Source organism: Nannobrachium achirus, assembly GCF_963921795.1.
Source record: "Nannobrachium achirus genome assembly, chromosome: 21".
NCBI classification, from domain to species: domain Eukaryota; kingdom Metazoa; phylum Chordata; class Actinopteri; order Myctophiformes; family Myctophidae; genus Nannobrachium; species Nannobrachium achirus.
This window is the reverse complement of record NC_137828.1, coordinates 35503581-35524239: the sequence shown is the minus strand read 5'-3', so window position 1 is coordinate 35524239 and position 20659 is coordinate 35503581. Positions and strand designations below refer to the sequence as shown.

The 20659-nt window shown below is 42.4% G+C and overlaps 1 protein-coding gene across 1 annotated transcript in view; it reads right to left on the bottom strand.

Annotated features, from left to right (window-relative positions):
• Window positions 1–20490, bottom strand: part of qtrt2 (queuine tRNA-ribosyltransferase accessory subunit 2) — a 28047-nt gene extending 7557 nt beyond the window's left edge. Inside the window, exons 1-7 of the mRNA XM_080751998.1 lie at window positions 20457–20490; window positions 13373–13586; window positions 11710–11765; window positions 9430–9506; window positions 8504–8713; window positions 7493–7692; window positions 3989–4158 (exon numbers count right to left, since the gene is read on the bottom strand). Of these exons, the coding sequence (XP_080608124.1) occupies window positions 3989–4158; window positions 7493–7692; window positions 8504–8713; window positions 9430–9506; window positions 11710–11765; window positions 13373–13575 (916 nt within the window). The 5' untranslated portion in view covers window positions 13576–13586; window positions 20457–20490. The remainder of the gene's footprint in view (window positions 1–3988; window positions 4159–7492; window positions 7693–8503; window positions 8714–9429; window positions 9507–11709; window positions 11766–13372; window positions 13587–20456) is intronic.
• Window positions 20491–20659: the final 169 nt, after the last annotated feature.

Sequence of the window (20659 nt, the reverse complement as noted above, 5' to 3'; positions counted from 1 at the left end):
GTCATACAGACAAGGCTCTGGATACAGCGAGTGCACGTTCTATGAGTCGCAGCTCAATAGCTTAATTTATACTTCTATGGCACGGTGGTGTAATTCGCCAAAAAGAACAGATTTACAGGCTAACAACGCGTCGCGGCTCAACGTGTCATTAGCTTGAGGATCTGTCCCCTTGTTTCCACGGCCCCTCCCCCTTGCTTTGGGCAGCAGGCACCGTGCCTGCCTGGTAGTCTACCAGGCAGGCTACTAGCGACAGACAGACAGACACACACAGAGGGGCTGCGTGTTCTCCCTCTGTCTATGGAACTGGCTTGTTTGTTCTTTGGATATGCCAAAGCCAACACGATGAAACTAAAGCCATTTGCAAAGTTTGCAATGTTCGAACGTCACTCCTAACTTTTAACCAAACGCGGGTGAAAACATCGAAGGAGCCCCGCAAACAGAGCACGCTCACCCGCACATGTCATATGAACGGGCCTCGTTGATCAAAAACAACCGTTCTCTGTGTGTGTGTGTGTGTGTGTGTGTGTGTGTGTGTGTGTGTGTGTGTGTGTGTGTGTGTGTGCGTGCGTGCGTGTGTGTGTGCGTGTGTGTATCTATCTATTGCAGCATAAAAATTAATAGATTATCTATCTATCTTTCTATTTATCTGCAGCATAAAAATGAAAAGATTATCTATCTATCTTTCTGTCCATCTGCAGCAAGATTTGTCAACCATATTGCCAATGCAACATTACTTAATGCCTGGTACTGCCTGGTATTGCCTGTTTTTTTTTGGTCGGCAAAAATTGCATTTTTATTTAAAAAGTTATAACAACATCTTGCCTCTGTTATTAGTGTAAGTCAAGACATGCAATGTGCTAAATTTCTGGTGTGAAATTTCTTCTGTAAAGGCGCGTGGGACCCCCCAAAATATATGCTGTGCCCCCCCCCCCCTGTGCACGCTCTGGACCAGAGATACTTCAGCACGTAAAGCATGTGCATTAATCTGCCCATGCTTTAGCATAATGTGAGTTTGTACGTCTTGTAGATAAGATGTTTTCGACTGAGCTCACATAGGCACTGACTGCCCGTTCTCTCTCTCTCTGTGTGTGTGTGTGTGTGTGTGTGTGTGTGTGTGTGTGTGTGTGTGTGTGTGTGTGTGTGTGTGTGTGTGTGTGTGTGCATTTAGTAAAATCTCCATTTCTCATGAGACAGAAAGTAATATGTCATCCCGACACTTTACCACATTAATTCATACAAATTCGATCATTGTCATTATCGTTTATCGTGATAAAAAACACTCAAATAATCGTATTGTGGAGATTTAAATTTATCATGAAATTATCCTCTGTCATGCACTGGGATCAATTCACCTTTTAATATTTTCCAAGCTGCATATCTGGTACCACTTAAACCGTCTAAAACAGAGTTGTAAATAACGTACTCGATAGTATTTTCTTTTCTTTTTTTCACCCTCTACCAAATCTCTTTGCCAAAAATTGCCGATCGGCACGTTGTGAGCTTGTAGATCTGCTATTTTTTTGCAAATGTTCCGCTCCGGGGATGTTTTTGATTATCGCGAATAGCATCGTAAATCGTGTAATAATCGTGACATGACATTTTCATATCGTCCCATCCCTATCACACACTCTCCATTCCGACATGTCGCCACTCCGAAATTGACTTCTTATTGTCGGAGTGGCGACACTCCCATGGGGGTTAGGTTTAGGGTTAGGGTTAGAGATAGGGTTAGTGTCGGAATGGAGACATGTCGGAAAGGAGACATGTCGGAGTGGAGAGATGCACCCCACTACCAGCATACTCAAACATTGAATATTCCTTGTTCCACATCAGGGATTGTTTATGAGAGATTATAGTTTGTTAAATCATAACTATCAGTCCTGCTCGGATAAAGACAGATTTGTTTGTCAGAGATAGTTGTATGGGGCGGCAACAGTTGAGTGGTTAAGGCGCGTACCGCATAGCTCTGATGATGCCTGACAGTGAGTCCCGCGTTTGACTCACAGCCCCAGCAGACCTTTGCTGCATGACTCTCTCCCCGTTTCTTGTCTCTGTCCACTTAACTATCGCATAAATTCTTGATCATGGGCAGCTGTGGCTCAGAACATATGTATGTGTGGCCATCTAGGAACCTAAAGTTCCCAGTTCGATTCCCTGGTTAAAAACACTGCTGCACATGGCATTTCAAAGTGTTTACTAAATCATTTGGGAAATCCCTTTCATTTTCTACGAAAAAAAGCAATATGGTTCTGTATGAGAAATGGAGTTTCACGCCACAATGCTTTCCACTATCTATGTATATTCCCTTTGTTGGAGGAATGATTTTCCTTGTCAAGACAATTCCATGGAGAAATCACTTTCTATGGGTCTTTCTCTACATACAGTGCACACCCTCTGGAGGAGATACCTCAGTTGGCATTGAAAACAAATAGAAAAAAGAAAAAACATGAACCAATTCCCATCGGCTTTAGGCATACGTGCTTTAAATGAAAGGTCATTTGATTACCGGAGCAGCAATGTGAAAAATAACAATGAAGTGGACCCAAATTCTACAATGTCTCCTTTGATAAAATAGAGAAATAAGTTACTATCAAGCTCTCAATTCCTACTTAAGTCAAATTGCTCCCTGTCTGCTTTAACTGAAGTGCTTTGTCAACAAAACTTCAGGCAGTTATCAAAATAAATGCCTGAAAAGCAATTTCTCTCCATAAAAATCGGTTCTGTAGATTGTCAAAATGAGGGATTGTGGCATTGGATATACTTGTATGCCTGTAAGCAGTGAAGGTAGATTGACAGGAGTTTAAATGGAGCATGCAAATCAGGAGATGATGTGAATTTGATCTGCATCCCCTGATAAACTCTGTACATTGAACAATACTCTCTAGACTAGAGGTCTACGCTTTATATATTGAGATTGTACACATAATCATAAAGCACACATATATACATACATAGATCAGACTTCGCGCTAGGATTTTAAACTGCCGGTCACCGTGACCGGCATGATTCAAATTTACCGGACATCTGAAGAAAATACTGGACATAATCATTTTAATGCATAAATTACAAGCAGGTGCACAAACAGCCAATAGCAACAGTTAAAGTATTAGGCCTACTGCATAGTTGGGACTGAAAACGAATTGAATGAAAAAGTAGGCTAAAAAGAAAAAACGCTTCAATCTTGCATAAGGGAATTAATTATATTGGACTAATCGCACAGGCTGTCTGCATGTGGCACACTGCTTTCACAACAAGGTATTTCTGTTGCATCATGTTTCATGCCAACAATAGGCCTACAATACCATGTCTTGACTTCAGAATAATGAAAAATAGCAATTGCTTCATAAGGTTGATAGATTCATCATTCATCTGGCCAGCAATGAATCCAATACTCACTGTCGAGTGGTGACACAGACAGTGCGTCCATGCGCATGTTATGCAACTTTGGGAGAGTTGAAAAGGCTTTGTTCTTCCTACTGTCTCCACTCCATCTCCTCATAAAGAACTTCAATCAAGTGTATAATGTTTGTTTATGTGGGTTGAATGCTGATCTGCGTGCATTCCTTAATTCCCATGGCTTTACATGCAGTGCGTGCGTCGCAAACTGACACTGAAATGAGCGAGCGAGCGAGAGAGAGAGAGAGCGAGAGAGAGAGAGAGAGACGGAGACAGAGAGAGACAGAGACAGAGACAGAGAGAGAGAGAGAGAGGCAGCCTGCGCAGAGGAGCAGACAGCGATAATAATGCATGACCATTGGTTTTTCAATCGGTCAGAATGTCCGGGAGGAATTTCATTTTCCGGTCTTGGACATAAAAAATCGGTCAAAACCGGCAATTACCGGTCTAACACGATCTGTGACATAGATAGGTTATTATGGTGCGTTGTCCCTTTTTTGGCCCACCTTTCCATAACGCCAGATGTACCAGCACCACTTTTGTGTGTCAAACTTACAATTTACAATTTAAGAGATTACTTCATGCACCACACCTGTAGATGGCGCTCTACCTGCGCGCTCCGGGTCTGAGGAGATGTCGAAGTCGAACCAGAGAGCACAGCCTCGCTCGGTCACCTGGAACGGGAAGAAGCTCTCAAACAGGTCCACCCCTGCTTCTGCACACGCCAGCACCTCGTCAGGCCTCCCCACTCCCTGGAGCAGTCTACGTACAGAACACAGAGCAACACTGGAGCAGTCTACGTACAGAACACAGAGCAACACTGGAGCAGTCTACGTACAGAACACAGAGCAACACTGGAGCAGTCTACGTACAGAACACAGAGCAACACTGGAGCAGTCTACGTACAGAACACAGAGCAACACTGGAGCAGTCTACGTACAGAACACAGAGCAAGCACAGGTATCAAAAATGTATGAATACAAAGAAAGGAAATCATGCATGACCAAAAGGTGCTGGTCAGTACGCTTTTTTTTTTACAGAGCGGAGCTTTTTCAAAATGTCAAATGTTTTGAGAAATGCGCTCTGGACGTGGCCAGTTTTTAAATGAGATGACCAATCACGACGGTAGACATATAGACAAATGCAAAGCTTACATGTCCGAGTTTATGGGCTATCATGGATGTATTGTTCTCTATTTGCCACTGTATCGGCCATCAAAGCACCCATACCCGGCTGGGAGAGTGTTTTTTGCAGCTGGGTTAAGGCAGCGGAAGCTTGGGATTGGCTGCTTAACCCTAACCTCAGTAAAACTAACGCTGGTGAATGCTAACCAGGTGAAATGCTAACCCGCCGACGCTGGTGAATGCTAACCTGGTGAATATTAAACTGATCGGACCAAAGGTGCTTAACCCAGTTGCTTTTTTGATACACTAGGACTGAAAGACCTGCGAAAAACACTTTCCCATACCCGGCTACCACCAGAATTCGTACTCTTCTGCCCTCCCCCCAAAAAAGGCCAAAGCGAGTTCCATTTTTCTCCTCTTGTTATATAAAATGGCCATTGCAGGATATTAGGCCAAAATAGAGACGAATGTCAGAGCTGAAATTATGTAAATGCACAATGTGCAATCCCTCTAGGGCTAGGCAGTGTCTTTTCTTCATAAAAGGCATAATGACACATAGCCATAATGAATTCACCAGACATGGCAATTATACACTTGAGTGATATTTGCACCGCACGTACACAATGGCCTTTTCTCTGTACAACAAATATCACTTAACTCATTTAGTGCCAGCGCCCTCTAGGGGCCATAGAATGCCAGGGTATCTCTCATAGGCGAGCGCTTTAGCTTCCAGGACCTCACCTTCCAGGACCTCACGTGCTCACGTTCATGCACGTCATGGAAAGGTCCCGGATGATAATGCTAACAGAATGGCTATTCCCATTTTGTCATCTAAAAGATCATTTTTGGGCGATTTCGCCGTAAATAAACCTCGCGCCGCTTCCCTAAAGACACAATCCAGAGATATAAGCCTTCAAAGATGTGGTCTTTCATTGGATTAGGCGGAGATTGGCGATTTCGTTCGCAAATAACGGCCGGCCGGGAGGTTGCTAGCTTTCGGCTAGTAGCTAGAAAAATCAGGCCAGGCTTCAGAAGGCCTCTTATCATTTTATTCATTTCATTAAAAAAAGCCGGACTACTTCGGGATCGGCACACTCGTGTACTCATCGGAAGCGGCGCCGAACATTGGGTGAACATTGGGGAGCTCAAAAATGTATTTTAAACCATTTTTAATGGAATATATCGTCGGACAGAGTAGAATGGCTAGCTGGCTAGCGGCTAGCGAGCCAGGACCACCCACGACTCTACAAGCAGCTCGGGGTAAGTGAATTAATAAAAAAAAAATTGTATTGGATTGAAATAAAGCCGAACTAGTTCGGGATCGGCACAGAATGAGTTAAGTTGAACATTTTTCAACTTGTGCGATCCACGTCGGGTGCAGACATGAAACATCAATCTGTGTTGCATCTTTACATTGACAATAGCATCACTCCAAAAATTCTCCTTGTGTATTTTCTTTTTTTTTTTTTTTTCAGTTTATTGGCCATCTCCCTGACCCTCTGCCTGTAGGTTCCCTGGCCATATTCATTTACCATCCCATAATGACCCTACACAGCCTAGAGGGAACCTCTATCTTACAGTAGCCAGAACACCCAGGAGCGACTCTGACCGCACACGATTCATGACTCAGCACTAAGTACAATAAAGCCGGCAGGGTGCTTCTGGAGCTAATGGATGCTGTGTACTTTGCTCCTTGTGGGGTTCAATCTCAGCCTCAAACCTCAGAGTCACAGCCAACGGAGATTATCCTTCACCTTCAGAAGAAGAAGGGTTAGGGACAGCAGTGTCTTCCAATGAAATGCCACTGAAATGCCAGTGAGTTGGCTGGGAGAACTGGGAGACTCCCTGGAAAGATATTCTTTGTGTGAAACAAAGGTGGAAGTGGGAAGGTGTGCGTTGCCATGGCTTCCAGGGAATTAGCCACCATAAAGGTGATGGTGGGCAGGGAGTGGATCAAAGAATGGAACGACAGGGGGGCAATAAATCCGTCCTGGCAGTCTCTAGGTCGAGCAGAGGAGAATAATGACACAGTGGGTGCCTGGGTGGTGCACGTGGCAAAGAGCACAACAGAACTGAAGGGCGTCTCTGTGTGATTGAGCCATTGGATACCTAATTAAAGGACACAGCTGTTCTCTGAATCAGGTTATTATTGAGGTGAGGACACAACATACTGTAAGACGGCCACAGCGGGACCAGTATGACAATATAAACGGCAGTCATGCTCGGTTTGTCTTATTCTGGCTAAGGGGAAAAGAAATGATGATGGAAGCTAAAAGTACTGTATGTGTCAAGTGTCAAGTTATTTTCTCCCCTTTTCTATAGGCTAAAAATAGAATCTGCACACTGGTATCGCAGCTCCACTTGATTGTTTATTGCAGTTCTCAACATGTGTAGAAATGTTTAATAGGTTACTAAACATAAGAGGTGTTTAAAAACTTTAGCCACCATTCACGCCAACCCTACATGTACGTTTTCAGATTTTACCGCAATTAGCCGACAAAACACGTAAATCGATCTAATACACCCCGCAGTTAACCTGACTTGCGTCAGATGGTGGCAGTAGTGCGTAGGCTACCGCTCTACTTTACCATCTGAGATCTCTCGGTGGGAGTTGATAACGCTCGTAAAGCCCCGGGCCGGACCAATCAGCGGCAGCTACGGGCGGGCTCTGAGCGGCTCTGAGCCAATAGAGTCTGATTGCAGACCACATGGATGCAGACAGGCCAATATGAGTGGTTGGAGTTGGCACTCCCAGACTGTGACAGAGAGACGGCCACATCCAATCACCTGCTAAAGAATTTCAAAAAATGGCCCGCCCCTTACATCGAGTCTGCCCGAGAGATCTCAGATGGTAAAGTAGAGCGGTAGCCTACGCACTACTGCCACCATCTGACGCAAGTCAGGTTACCCCGCAGTAGTGTACCCAAAAACCATGAAGTCACTCAGCACTATATGTCAAACACAATGCCCACCTGGGTTTGTCCTCGGGCAGCTCCTTGGTCACAGCACTGATGAGCTGGCTCCTCAGAGCCTGCTCCATGGAGCCAGACTGGAGGCCGTCCAGGCAGAAGCCTGCTACGGGCCTCTTAGCCGTTTCCTTGGCGGAGCGCAGCCTCTCTTCCAGGATGTCCCCTCCCTCCACCACGCCAAACACCTCCACCCCCTGCAGCTCCTGGCAACAGTGGGAATCGATAGATAATTAAATTGGCCACGGTTCATGTTCACAGGTGCCTGCATGACTCTCTTTAACAAATCCTACATGGAATCAATATTGAACACAAGCAATGGATACATAATGACATTTGCCACTCAGATAAATGGTACATTTATAAAGCGCCTTCGTGAAAAGCGCTTTACAAGGTGCATTACATTCTCCCAATCACCCATATACACAAGACACCTTCACACAATGTTGGCAGGGGAATCCATGCGGGCCAAAGCAGCAACCTGCTCATCAGTGGGGGTTAAGTGGTTCAAGGACACTTCCGACACCAACCCAAGGGGAGCCAGGGATCAAACGGAGAACCTTCTGATTCCACATGGCCACCCACCCTGTAGTGCCCACCCCAGTGAGTATAGGGAAATTCAATTGATTCAATTTTCTTTCTTCATAATAAATTGTATAGAAGTATTAGTGTTTCGATTTTTTTATTTTATTTACACTACTGTGTTCTATGTTGTATTTATGTTGTTCATTCTTTTAGGTTTTACTTCTGTATTTGAAAAAAAATTGCACCTGCATGGTATCAAACACGACACACGTGCATATCTCCTTGTATGGGCCGTTCTGTCTGTGGCGTTAGTTATATCCATACATGGCGTTCCGTGCTCATACGGACAGTCATACGGACACTCATACGTAGGGACCAACACACAAAGAAGTAGTCAGACGTAGGGAGGGGGTAGCACTGCCCAAAAATACACTAAACATAAACATACAGTCTAATACCTCCCTTGGGAGACCAGTGGTTCGTCGTGCGTACCTGCATGCTGTGGTGCAATAGCAAACACTCGTCCAGGTGGGCTAGAGTTCGGTCCACTGACTTTCGGACCCTTTTACGGGAGGGACTGCACTGCCAGGTCTCTCCGTCTGCCATGCTCTGGTACCAATCTGGCAGCACCGCCTTCTGGAGCGCCATGAACTTGGCCACCGTCAGCTCTATCCGCCCACCACTCCCCCACACAGACACCGTCTGACAAAAACACAACGGAGATGTATATTTGAAAAGACATCTCAGTTATCTCAAGACATCCATTGTCAGATAAAAAGGAACAATAAAGCACGCACATCCACTCACTAAAAACCAGGTGACGGGCCGAGGCCAGAATCCGCACACTGGATCATGCTCCAAATGTTTAAAATGTATTTTGGTTCCTTTATTTTGTACTCCTTTACATCATTCCCCTGAAGAAGACCTGTAAAGGTCGAAATGTTGGGTTTCTCCTCTGTAAATAAATATTGCATTGTGGCTACGAGAGTGAAGCCTTTTCTTCTCCTTCATATATATCATAACCAAGGTCAGCACATCTACATTCTCTAATTGTGTAGACTTCTTTTAAATTAAGTAATGCAGATCTTTAACAATAATCAATTAAAGTTTGATTAGGGTCCATTTGGTTACCAACTCTCCATCATTTAGCTGGGGGCCACCTGGGAACCCCCTCAAGGACAACTGGTGGTCTCCGGACCACTGGTTGAAAACCACTCGTGTAAAGTAACCAAAATACATTTTAAACATTTGAAGCATGATCCAATGTCAGATAACCACTATTAAAAATGCACCATTCATACAGTATACTGTATATACAGTACATACTGTATATATGATGGTAAAAAGGTCATATATTGAAAAAGGTCATATTTATGTGCATCTCTGTGTTGTTGAATATGTAGAGCTGAGCACCAGACCTTGTTGGTGATGTGCCCTGTAGGGCATTGTGTTGCAGGGTCGTGGAGAGAGCAGTACAACACCGCATCATGAAGACCTGCGAGACCCAAAACAAGAAAATACTTTCACAGTGAATACACACAAAGATGCAGGGGTGTCCAGGGGTGAGATGGCGTGGGCTCAGTTGGGCTCGGCGAGCCCACACTTATCAAGCTGTACGCACGCGCGCCCGACATGCACGCAAGCACGTCGTCAAGTTGTGTGACGGCTTGACCAACACTTCAATCCCCTACCTGTCTGCTTTGCATAACAATACTCTGGTAGGCAGGTTCATTTACACTTGTATATGCGGCCAGCATATACGTTAGCCCAGCATTCTTTGCAGACTTTTAGCTCCTTTTGGAACCTCTCCCTCCGCTATGCAGCTCCTCACTCTTCATATAATGTTTAAATCACTCGTTTTGTCAGAGCTGCATAGCAGAGGGACTCGGGAGAGGTTCTGAAAGGAGCTAGCAGACTTTACTGTGTGTGTGTGGGTGAGTCTATAAAGTCTACGTAAAGTTATTTTATATAAAACCTAAAGGAAAATACATTAATTGAAACTAAAATAAAAACAACAAATGAACAAACTAAATAATAAGAAATATAATTAGATTACATTTTTTGTTATACAGTATTAGCACCAAGCGGCAGGCATGGGTGCACACATGCGCGTGCACGTGCGCGCTCACGTGACGTGCATGTGACGTGATGAATTTAGAGAGCCCACACTTCAACAATCCATATCACACCACTGGGGGTGTCGCACCAAATTCTGGGCCCTGGGTACAAGGATTCACTGCGGGCCCCCCATGAATGCTTTAACTATTGAAAAATAGCAGATATACAAGCTCACAGCGCTGCGAGCTTGTAGATCTGCTATTTTTGAAGTTTTTGAAGTCTTTGAATATTTCAAATCTTTGAGGTTTTTTGAAAAGAAAAAAAGAAAGAAAAATGTTTCTATGTCAGTGGTGCTCAATCTTTTTCATGTGAAGGACCCCCAAAATTATATGTATTTGGTCATGGTCCCCCATCTCAAAATATTTAGTTCCAAGGACCGCACCCTGAAGCTACATTTGAGTTACCAATGTACCAAAATAGCACTCAGTGCCACGCTGTGAGCTTGTATATCTGCTATTTTTCAGTAGCTAAAGTATAAAATAATGAAGGCCCCTCCACCTTGGGCCCTAGTAAATCAGTCCCACTTTCGCCCCCCTTGTGACGCCCCTGCACACAAAGATGACTCGCCGAGCGAGCAAAACAATATTGACGTTTATAGTATGCAAATAGACTTTACAAAGTGAGGTGATTAAGTGAGACACTTCAAGGCTCCATGTTAATTCCACAACTTCAGAAAAACCCAACAGCTAACACCTCCACTTTCCAACTGGCCAATCACTGCTCTCGCTCTCCATAGCCCCTGGAGCCAACAATTTAATAATTCTGTCCATGATGAACTGAAGTGCTCGGGATGGCAATTATATTTGTAATTTCAACTTTGGTGGCCAGGGGCAGCATACATCTTTGAGGTACAGTTACTACAGCTTAGGTAAATGAGGTCATGCATCTGGGGTATACTGTATATATAATTCGGGATCCTTAGGCAAATGGTATTTTAAGGGCAATTTGCTTTCGTCTTTGGAATTCAACCAGCACAAACACACTAGTGTATACAACAGAGTGATTGCAATTGTTAAATACTGCATGTGTGACATTTCCATTGCTATAATTATACTGACACTGTAACAAGACAAGGAAAGTAATTTTGTATAGCACATTTCAACAACCATGCACCCCCAACAAGATAATTCAAAGTGCTTTACACAAAACATAAACAAGGAATTATAAAACAATTGAATCAAATTCAAATTAATTTTCATGACACATGGGACCCTTTCCTGGAGTATATAAATACCTTCCCCAGTCATTCCTGAATAAGACCCCCCCCCTTCTGGCTACAGAATTATTGAGATTCTACACTTGACGTCAAATGGTGGAGCTATGGTGTGATCAAAATGGCACTGTGTGTACAGTATGTGTGCATGTAAGTGTTTTTAGTTTTCGTTTCGTTTTTGCTACCTTGTTTCCTTTTCTGTTTGTTTTGTTTCCCCTTCCCTCCACATGGCACGTTTCATGAAATATGCCATGATGTATTGTTGATGTGCAAAAAAGAAATATAATAAACAAATATATATAAAAAAAAAAAAATGTGATTATGAATCAATTAAAAAAAATCAATATGGAGCTTGTGCTTTCATTACCTGAAAATGACCTGAATCCATTCTTGAACTCCTCCAGTACTTCCTGGTGTTCTGCTCTTGGGGGGAGGAAAGAGAGACGTATACAGTAGGCCTGAACACATTATGACGCAATATTTTATGCTTTAAATATAAAAAAATTGCAGATATACAAGCTCACAGCGCGGCACCGAGTGCCACGCTGCGAGCTTGTAGATCTGCTATTTTTGAAAAAACGTGAAAATTTGAATTTTGACCCGATTCTATAAGTGTCTTTTGAATCCTTCACAGACTTTTGGAAAAAACCTATGTTTCTATGTCAGCAATCTGGCCAGCCATCGTCAAAGAAAAGGTCCTTTTCACTTAACTGGAGCTCAGTTGGTCTGTTCTTGAGAGACTACTATGTCAGTGGTGCTCAAACCTTTTCATGTGAAGGACCCCCAAAATGATATTTATTTGGCCACGGACCCCCATCTCAAAATATCTAGTTCCAGGGACCACCCAGAAGCAAAATTTGAGTTACAAACGTTCGCTTTGAAAATACATATATTCAAAGATTTGCACACATTTTCACGACTTTTTCAAAAATAGCAGATCTACAAGCTCGCAGCGTGGCACTCGGTGCCGCGCTGTGAGCTTGTATATCTGCTATTTTTCACTGGTTAAAGCATTCAATAATTCTAGGCCTAAATGGGATAAGGGAGAAGGACGCAGCCACACATGAGAATACATGATATACACAGTAGCATGTATTCTACGGACGCACATACAGAGGTTCCATGCGTTTATTATAAGATGTAGTCTTGGCTCCTGGCACATTTTTTAGGGAGGGCGATTTTTGCGAGTATACAGTATATATACGTATATTGTAGCTGTCGGGCAGAAACCTCCTATCTCCATATTCAAACTGAAGGTTCTTCAACAGGCGGTCCGGGACCCCTAGGGGGTCCTCAGAGTTACTCCAGGTGGGCCGCCAAATCTTTGTTTGTTGGATACGTTTTTTACATGAACCACTTGAACCCTAGCATCGCCATGAGAACTTTAGGCAAAAATAGCAGATCTACGAGATTTCTTTCGGCAAAGTGCTTTGTCGTAAACTTGATCATCCTACACTACTACACTACTTTTAGTTTGTAGATCCTACAACTTTTGCAATTTTTGAATATCAATCCCGAAAGATAACAGTTTTGGAGCACACAACTTAATTACTTAATCAATTATTTATCCCCTTCAATAATACCAATTGAAGGGGAATTGTATTTTATATTGTTGTTATCGTTGATTCACAACAAGGTTTAATGTGTAAGGATCGTGCAATCATGGAATGAGCAACACAGTTAAACGATTACCAATAGCTTCTGTTGGTAATGGCATTAGTTTTGAGCAACCTGCCAGTAGGGATCGACCGATTATCGAAACGGGCGATAATCGAAGTCGATATTCATAACATTTATTTATATCGCAAAATATCGATATTGGGAAAAAAAAGTTGAAAAGAAATTTGAGATATATATATATATATATATATATATATATATATATTTTTTTTTTTTTTTTTTTTTTTTTACACACACACACACACACACACACACACACACACACACACACACACACACACACACACACACACACACACACACACACACACACACACACACACACACACACACACACACGTGGTGCTTACATGGTGGACAGGGTGAGCTGAATGACAGAGGGCAGGTTGGTCAGGGTGTGCAGGGTGTCCTGGGTGAGGTGAGGTACTGTCCCGCAGCGTGTGTACAGCAAACATCCAGGCACCTCCAGAGAGTGCTGCCCAGCCCTGCCCAGCCCCGTCAGAACACCAAGCCGGCATCCACCGTGAAGCACACGGGACAGTTCCAGTTTCATCCTGCAGCTGTCTGAAACACAAGCACTGATTGATAAGAGTTGTTCTGAAATTGCGATTTACGATATTATCGCGATAATCAAATCCATTATCCTGGGGTGGAACATTTTCCAAAAAATAGCCGATCTACAAGCTAACAACGCGTCGCAACAAAGGTATTTGATAGAAAGTGAAAAAAAGACTATCAAGTATGTATATTATAAGTACCTTTTACCAACTATAAAAAAGAGGGTTTAAGTGGTAACAGATATGCAGCTCGGCAAATAAAAGGTGAATTGATCCCAGTGCATGACGGAGCACAATATAACGATAAATGACATTTCCACTATAAGATTATCGATAATATTGCGTATCGTCCCATCCCTAATAACGATAGCAGTATCTGAAAAGCTGACGATACTGGTCAATTTGAACTCTCCGTTAGGTCCGGTCCATTTGAAACCCCCTCAAGGAACCCTGACAGTCCCGCTGGTACGTCATGGTTATATAGGACAGATTTTTGTTTTTAATCTACAGTATATCTCCATTGATTGATTAATTGAATACTTTGTAAACAGTTTGCAAAAAGTACAGAGGTACCACTGTACCAGTTATATAATAAATAATGCTAAAAGAGTAACACAAAAAGCCCTCAGGACTTGTTTCCATTGTGGGCCTTTGTATTGAATTCATCAAGACATATAGTATAAAGACAAACACATACAATACTTACTTATCATCATACAATAACAAGAGATCATCAATACTAGGAGCAGTGAAAATATCTATATTTAGAATGAACTAGGTCTAGTGCAGGGGTCTTCAACAGGGGGTCCGGGACCCCTAGGGGTTCGTCAGAGTACAGGGGGGCCGCCAAATCTTTGTGTGATAGGATCACTCTTTTAAATGAACGACTTGAACCCTCTTGTAGACTTGTTTGACAGCACTCTCGTCAGTATGTTGGATTCATGTTTTTTCAGACATTTAACCACTTAAATTGTTGATACTTTGTATCACTCTTGGTCTTCTCTTTTTTTTTTACCTCTACAACAAACATATTTGTCGAAAATAACCGATCTACAAGCTCTGAGCTTGTAGATCTGCTATTTTCAGCCTAAGAGATATGAATCCAACATACTGACGAGAGTGCTGTCAAACAAGTCTACAAATCTGTCTATGAAATGGATGAAAATCTGCAACACAATTTTATATGTGTAGAGGGGGTCCCTGCAGGGGTTGACACTAAGGTCTCAGAGGCACTTGCCCATCGGGCAAGTACAGGTCGTGTTCCACTTGCCCAAAGGTCATGCCCACTTGCCCGAAAAGTAAATAGTCCATTATAAAATGATAGGTAAGATTTTAATTACCGCTCAATTTAACACTTATTTCTTTACTTTCTGGGGCTGTGCGATAAAATAATTCATACCTCAATACCTCCAAATACCAAATACCTACAGAGCTATGATTGAATGTCTATGGTTTCACACTTGTTATTTTATATTTTTAAGTAGCAATAGTAAAACAGCACATTATAGGTAAGTGCTCTTATTTAACATTCCACAGACCAAAAGACAGAGTGCTCTGGCCACGTTCAGGTGTTTAGACAGATATCTTGTGTCCCCTCCCCTCTCAAATGAGCCCTTGCCCGGTCGGGCAACCTGAAAGCAAACTCCACCTGCCCTAAAGTTTTATTTGCCTGCTGGCATTGCTGGGGGCAGGTGGGCAAGCCTTAGTGTCAATGCATGTCCTGCTTCATCTCTCTCTCAGCTAAGGGGTCCTTGGCCTGAAAACATTGAAGACCCCTGGTCTAGTGCAAATTGCAGACAGGACCTGTCAGGTGCTCTATAATGGCGGTTTTGAAGGAGGGTACTAGGGAGTCGCACTTTTTGATGGACATTCCAAACATAACAAATGCAGAGCACAACCAATGCAGCAACAGTTTAGCTGCGTGATTACACAATTAACATTATGTTCATGTCAGTGGTGGAAAGTAACTAAGTACATTTACTCAACTACTGTAGTTGTACAATTGTGAGGTACTTATACATTACTGGAGTATTTCCAATTTCCAATACTTTTACTTCTACTCCACTACATCTCAAAGGCAAATATGTACTTTTACTCCACTACATTTATTTTAAAACTTTAGTTAGAGTAAGGTGGGGTAAAAGGCCCCCCCTAAGGAAAATGTCTATTTTATGACCAATTAAAATACATTTTGATATTAATTCAGTATGTACATGTTAACAATGCTTTACCCAATACACCTATATGGGCACCATGTTGAAAATTTAGATACATTTGATTTTATAGTACAAAAAGAAAAACATGTAAAAAGGGCCTATTGCCCCACTACTGGGGTAATAGGCCCCCCTCTATGGGGTAATAGGCCCCCTTCTATGTCCTGGAGCAGAATAAGTGCTACAATCATGAAAATTGCCATGAGCATTTTCCATGGGTCACTTGACAAGAAAATTGTCAGAGGAATTTGAATTTTCAAGATGGTGGCCATTTTTCAAGATGGCTGACACCTTAGTGGAGCAGTTATGTGATATAATAGTTTATTTGGTGATATAAGTATGAAAATTGGCATGAGCAGTCTCTGTGGGTCACTTGACAATTAGCCACCCACAGCTACTTGAAATTTCAAGATGGCGGACATTTTTCAAGATGGCCGACACCTTGTGGAGCAGTTAAGTGATATAATGGTTTATTTGGTGCTCCACTAAGGTGGTGGCCATCTTGAAAAATGGCTGCCATATTGAAATTTCAAGTAACTGTGGGTGGCTAATTGTCAAGTAAGTCTGGGTTTCCGAGGCTAATTGCCAAGTGACCCACAGAGACTACTCATGCCAATTTTCAGGCTTGTATCACCAAAATACCCAGGGGGCAAAGGAAGGAAGGTGTGCTGCATTTGCCCCGACATAAAAGGTTGTCCACCAGAAATATTGTCTATGACCCAGTAGGATCACAACCTATATGGACAACCCGGTCAATTTGTACAACAAAGTCCAATATGGCCGCCTCAATATTAGCCCCTATTAGTTTTAATGGGGGGTGAATAGGGCAAAATTTTAAACTGAGGGATATTTCCACGAAACTTCACAGGTTGATCAATGGTATACATATGAACATTTTTTGTATTGCAAGTTTCCATGAAATCCAATATGGCCACCACAATATGGCCGCCATAATGTAAGGACCCAGAAAATAGGTTTTGCCTCTACCTTCTGAACCAGATGAGCTAGAAACGCAAACTTGGTGTCTATTTCATGGTGTCTGACCATGGGAGACTCAATGGAATAGCTAATTTTATTATTGGGTGTGTCTGGACCTTTATTGTGCATATTTGCAAGATGGTGGACTCCCAAAATAGAGCTTTAACATAATTTCTACCATTATTGTTGACTGCTTTTGCAAATACAAGCAATATGAATCTATTTGCTAAGATTTATGGCACAGAAGGGACTTATACCTGTATTATTCTTGAGTTTGCATGTTGTCAAAATGGCTGTAAACGAGATATTATATTTCCTGTCCGATTCTACTGTATGTAGTTGTAGCAAAGACTTCAGATAAAATCAGAGACCAAAACAATGTATCTTAGAAATTATTTTTTTTATTTAAAAAAAAAAGAAAAAAAGAGAGAGATTATCTCAATGAAATGAATGCAACTGCCTTTTTGGGTCTTTCACACATAGACATGCACATGCTTTCCAACAACTTCAGCTTCAGGGAAATTATAATGAACACATGATTAAAACAGGCTGCATTATAATGCAAATAATTGCTAGTCACTATCACTGTCATGTGTACCTATCCTGCTGCATCTTGTCTCCAGTCCTTGGCAACGACACCCCAAGTAGCATGCAATTCCCTTCTTCGCACATGAAGTTCAATCACCCGAGAGAGACTTGGAGTAGAACCGCTGCTCCTTCACTTGGAAAGGAGTCAGCTTAGGTGGTTCGGGCATCTAGTACGGATGCCCCCCGAGCGCCTTCCTAGGAAGGTCCTCGATGCACGTCCCACTGGGAGGAGACCCTGTGGCAGACCTAAGACCAGATGGAAGGATTATATATCCAGACTGGCCTGGGAACGCCTCGGTATACTCCCAGAGGGAGTGGAGGAAGTTGCGCAGGATAAGGAAATCTGGAAGTCTCAGTTGGAACTGTTACCCCCGCGACCCGATTCCGGATAAGCGGTTGAAGATGGATGGATGGATGGATGGCACATGAACAGTTTTTCTGGCAGCCTTTGATACAGCTACATGATATTGCCTTGTCCATTGATATAGGCCAGGCTGGCTTTGTAGATGTACAGGGGACTGCCTTCCCATCACTGAGAGACCATCCATATTCAGTGAAGCAAGGGATGTCTGGCTTCGCGATGTGTGCAGTTTTATCTATTATGGCTGCAAGAGCAGCTCTTTTCAGGTGCAGGTCAAAGGCATTTTCTGTAGGTGGCAGCAGCTTCAACAGGGTTGATCGGTTATTTAGGAACTTGTACACTCTCAGCTTTGTCAGGTCAAAGTCCTCCGAATGGTCAGCTTTTGATGCATATACAGCTATTGTGAGGTCTCTAGCCTGATTCTTGACATCCTCTGAGAGGGAATAAGAGGAATGTTCACCAAACTCCTGAAGTGCAGGGAGATCTAGACCCATGCTGGTCTTGAACCATGCCTTCTTTCCAGTGAAAAAGGGATAGCTGGTGGTATCTCTGCCACTCAGGCTGTGAATAAAGGGCAGGGCACGACACTGTGCGAGTCCAAGGGCTGAGACCATGTGATGGATAGGAAGATATGCATCCTGCTCTGTTCTCACCCACAGCTCTGGAAGGTCTAGGAGGTGGGTGGCAGCATGATATAGATACCTATATCATGCTGCCGCCATGGGAAGGCAGTCCCCTGTCCATCTACAGAGCCAGCCTGGCCTATATCAATGGACAAGGCAATATCATGTAGCTGTATCAAAGGCTGCCAGAAAAACTGTTCATGTGCGAAGAAGGGAATTGCATGCTACTTGGGATGTCGTTGCCAAGGACTGGAGACAAGATGCAGCAGGATAGGTACACATGACAGTGATAGTGACTAGCAATTATTTGCATTATAATGCAGCCTGTTTTAATCATGTGTTCATTATAATTTCCCTGAAGCTGAAGTTGTTGGAAAGCATGTGCATGTCTATGTGTGAAAGACCCAAAAAGGCAGTTGCATTCATTTCATTGAGATAATCTCTCTCTTTTATTATATTTTTTTTAATAAAAAAAATAATTTCTAAGATACATAGTTTTGGTCTCTGATTTTATCTGAAGTCATTGCTACAACTACATACAGTAGAATCGGACAGGAAATATAATATCTCGTTTACAGCCATTTTGACAACATGCAAACTCAAGAATAATACAGTTATAAGTCCCTTCTGTGCCATACATCTTAGCAAATGGATTCATATTGCTTGTATTTGCAAAAGCAGTCAACAATCATGGTAGAAATTATGTTAAAGCTCTATTTTGGGAATCCACCATCTTGCAAATATGCACAATAAAGGTCCAGACACACCCAATAATAAAATTAGCTATTCCATTGAGTCTCCCATGGTCAGACACCATGAAATAGACACCAAGTTTGCGTTTCTAGCTCATCTGGTTCAGAAGTTAGAGGCAAAACCTATTTTCTGGGTCCTTACATTATGGCGGCCATATTGTGGCGGCCATATTGGATTTCATGGAAACTTGCAATACAAAAAATGTTCATATGTATACCATTGATCAACCTGTGAAGTTTCGTGGAAATATCACTCAGTTTAAAATTTTGCCCTATTCACCCGCCATTAAAACTAATAGGGGCTAATATTGAGGCGGCCATATTGGACTTTGTTGTACAAATTGACCGGGTTGTCCATATAGGTTGTGATCCTACTGGGTCATAGATAATATTTCTGGTGGACAACTTTTTATGTCGGGGCAAATGCAGGTTTCCCAAAAAAAGGCTGGTTTGCCCCCTGGGTAAAATAACCCTTTATATCACATAACTGCTCCAATTAGGTGTCAGCCATCTTGAAAAATGTCTGTCATCTTGAAAGTGTCCATTTCAAAGTGACCCATGGAAACTGCTAATGCCAATTTTCACGTTTGTATCATTAACTGAACGATTCTGCCAAAAATAAGCAGTTATTCTCTCCATGGGGCAAAAAGCCTCCGGGGGCTTCTTACCCCACACAAGGGGGGGGCCTATTACCCCAACGCTGTCATTGCAAAGAGTGTCATCTTAAATCTTAAACCTTTTTTATTTTTTTATTTTTTTAAGTTGATCATTTATCATAAGGCCTTCCTAATGATATACAAAAAATAAGTGAAGAGGTTCAACTTATTTACACAGAGTTTGGAACATTTTCACAGTGACAAAGAATTAGATCAGTTTATCTTAAATGTGTTTGATTGAGAAAGTTATGACCTGGATTAAGGTGAGACAATGAAATTTGGTATCCATGAAGAGCTAAGGATGCCAGGAATGTGCTGAAATCAAAATTTTTGCCACCTTGTAGTTCTGTAGTCAAATACAGCTGGGGGGCTTATTACCCCAGGGGGGCCTTTTCCCCCACTCTACCCTACTAGTTACTTTGTGCACGTGTTGATACTTTCACTTAAGTAAAACGTTTGAGTACTTTTTCCACCATGGTTACAACAACCTGATGCCTGTCAGTTAGCCCAATTGAGTGCTTGTATTGTTTAGCCACGTTGCTAAGTTTCACTATCACGTGCTACTATGCAGTCTATGAATTATAGCTTCATGCACTCTTGATACCGAAATTATGGCGTTTTGAGGGTGTAGAATCATAAGTAACATAATCCGAGAATGCACATTCATTTAAATATACATTTTAGTATCTTTTCGAGCTCCATTTACCTTCAAAGTTCAAACCCTGAACCCAGCAGTGCTGTTGTTATTGGTAAGAAAGATGAATTACTTGTCGCGAAAATATTACGTCACTGTTACCATAGTTACCAAAAAGACGCTTTAGTTGCATGTCAATGCTTTCGGGACTTGTAGTGCAGAAATGCTTGATTAGAGCGATCCTGGGCATTAGGATTAAAATGCATTTACTACAA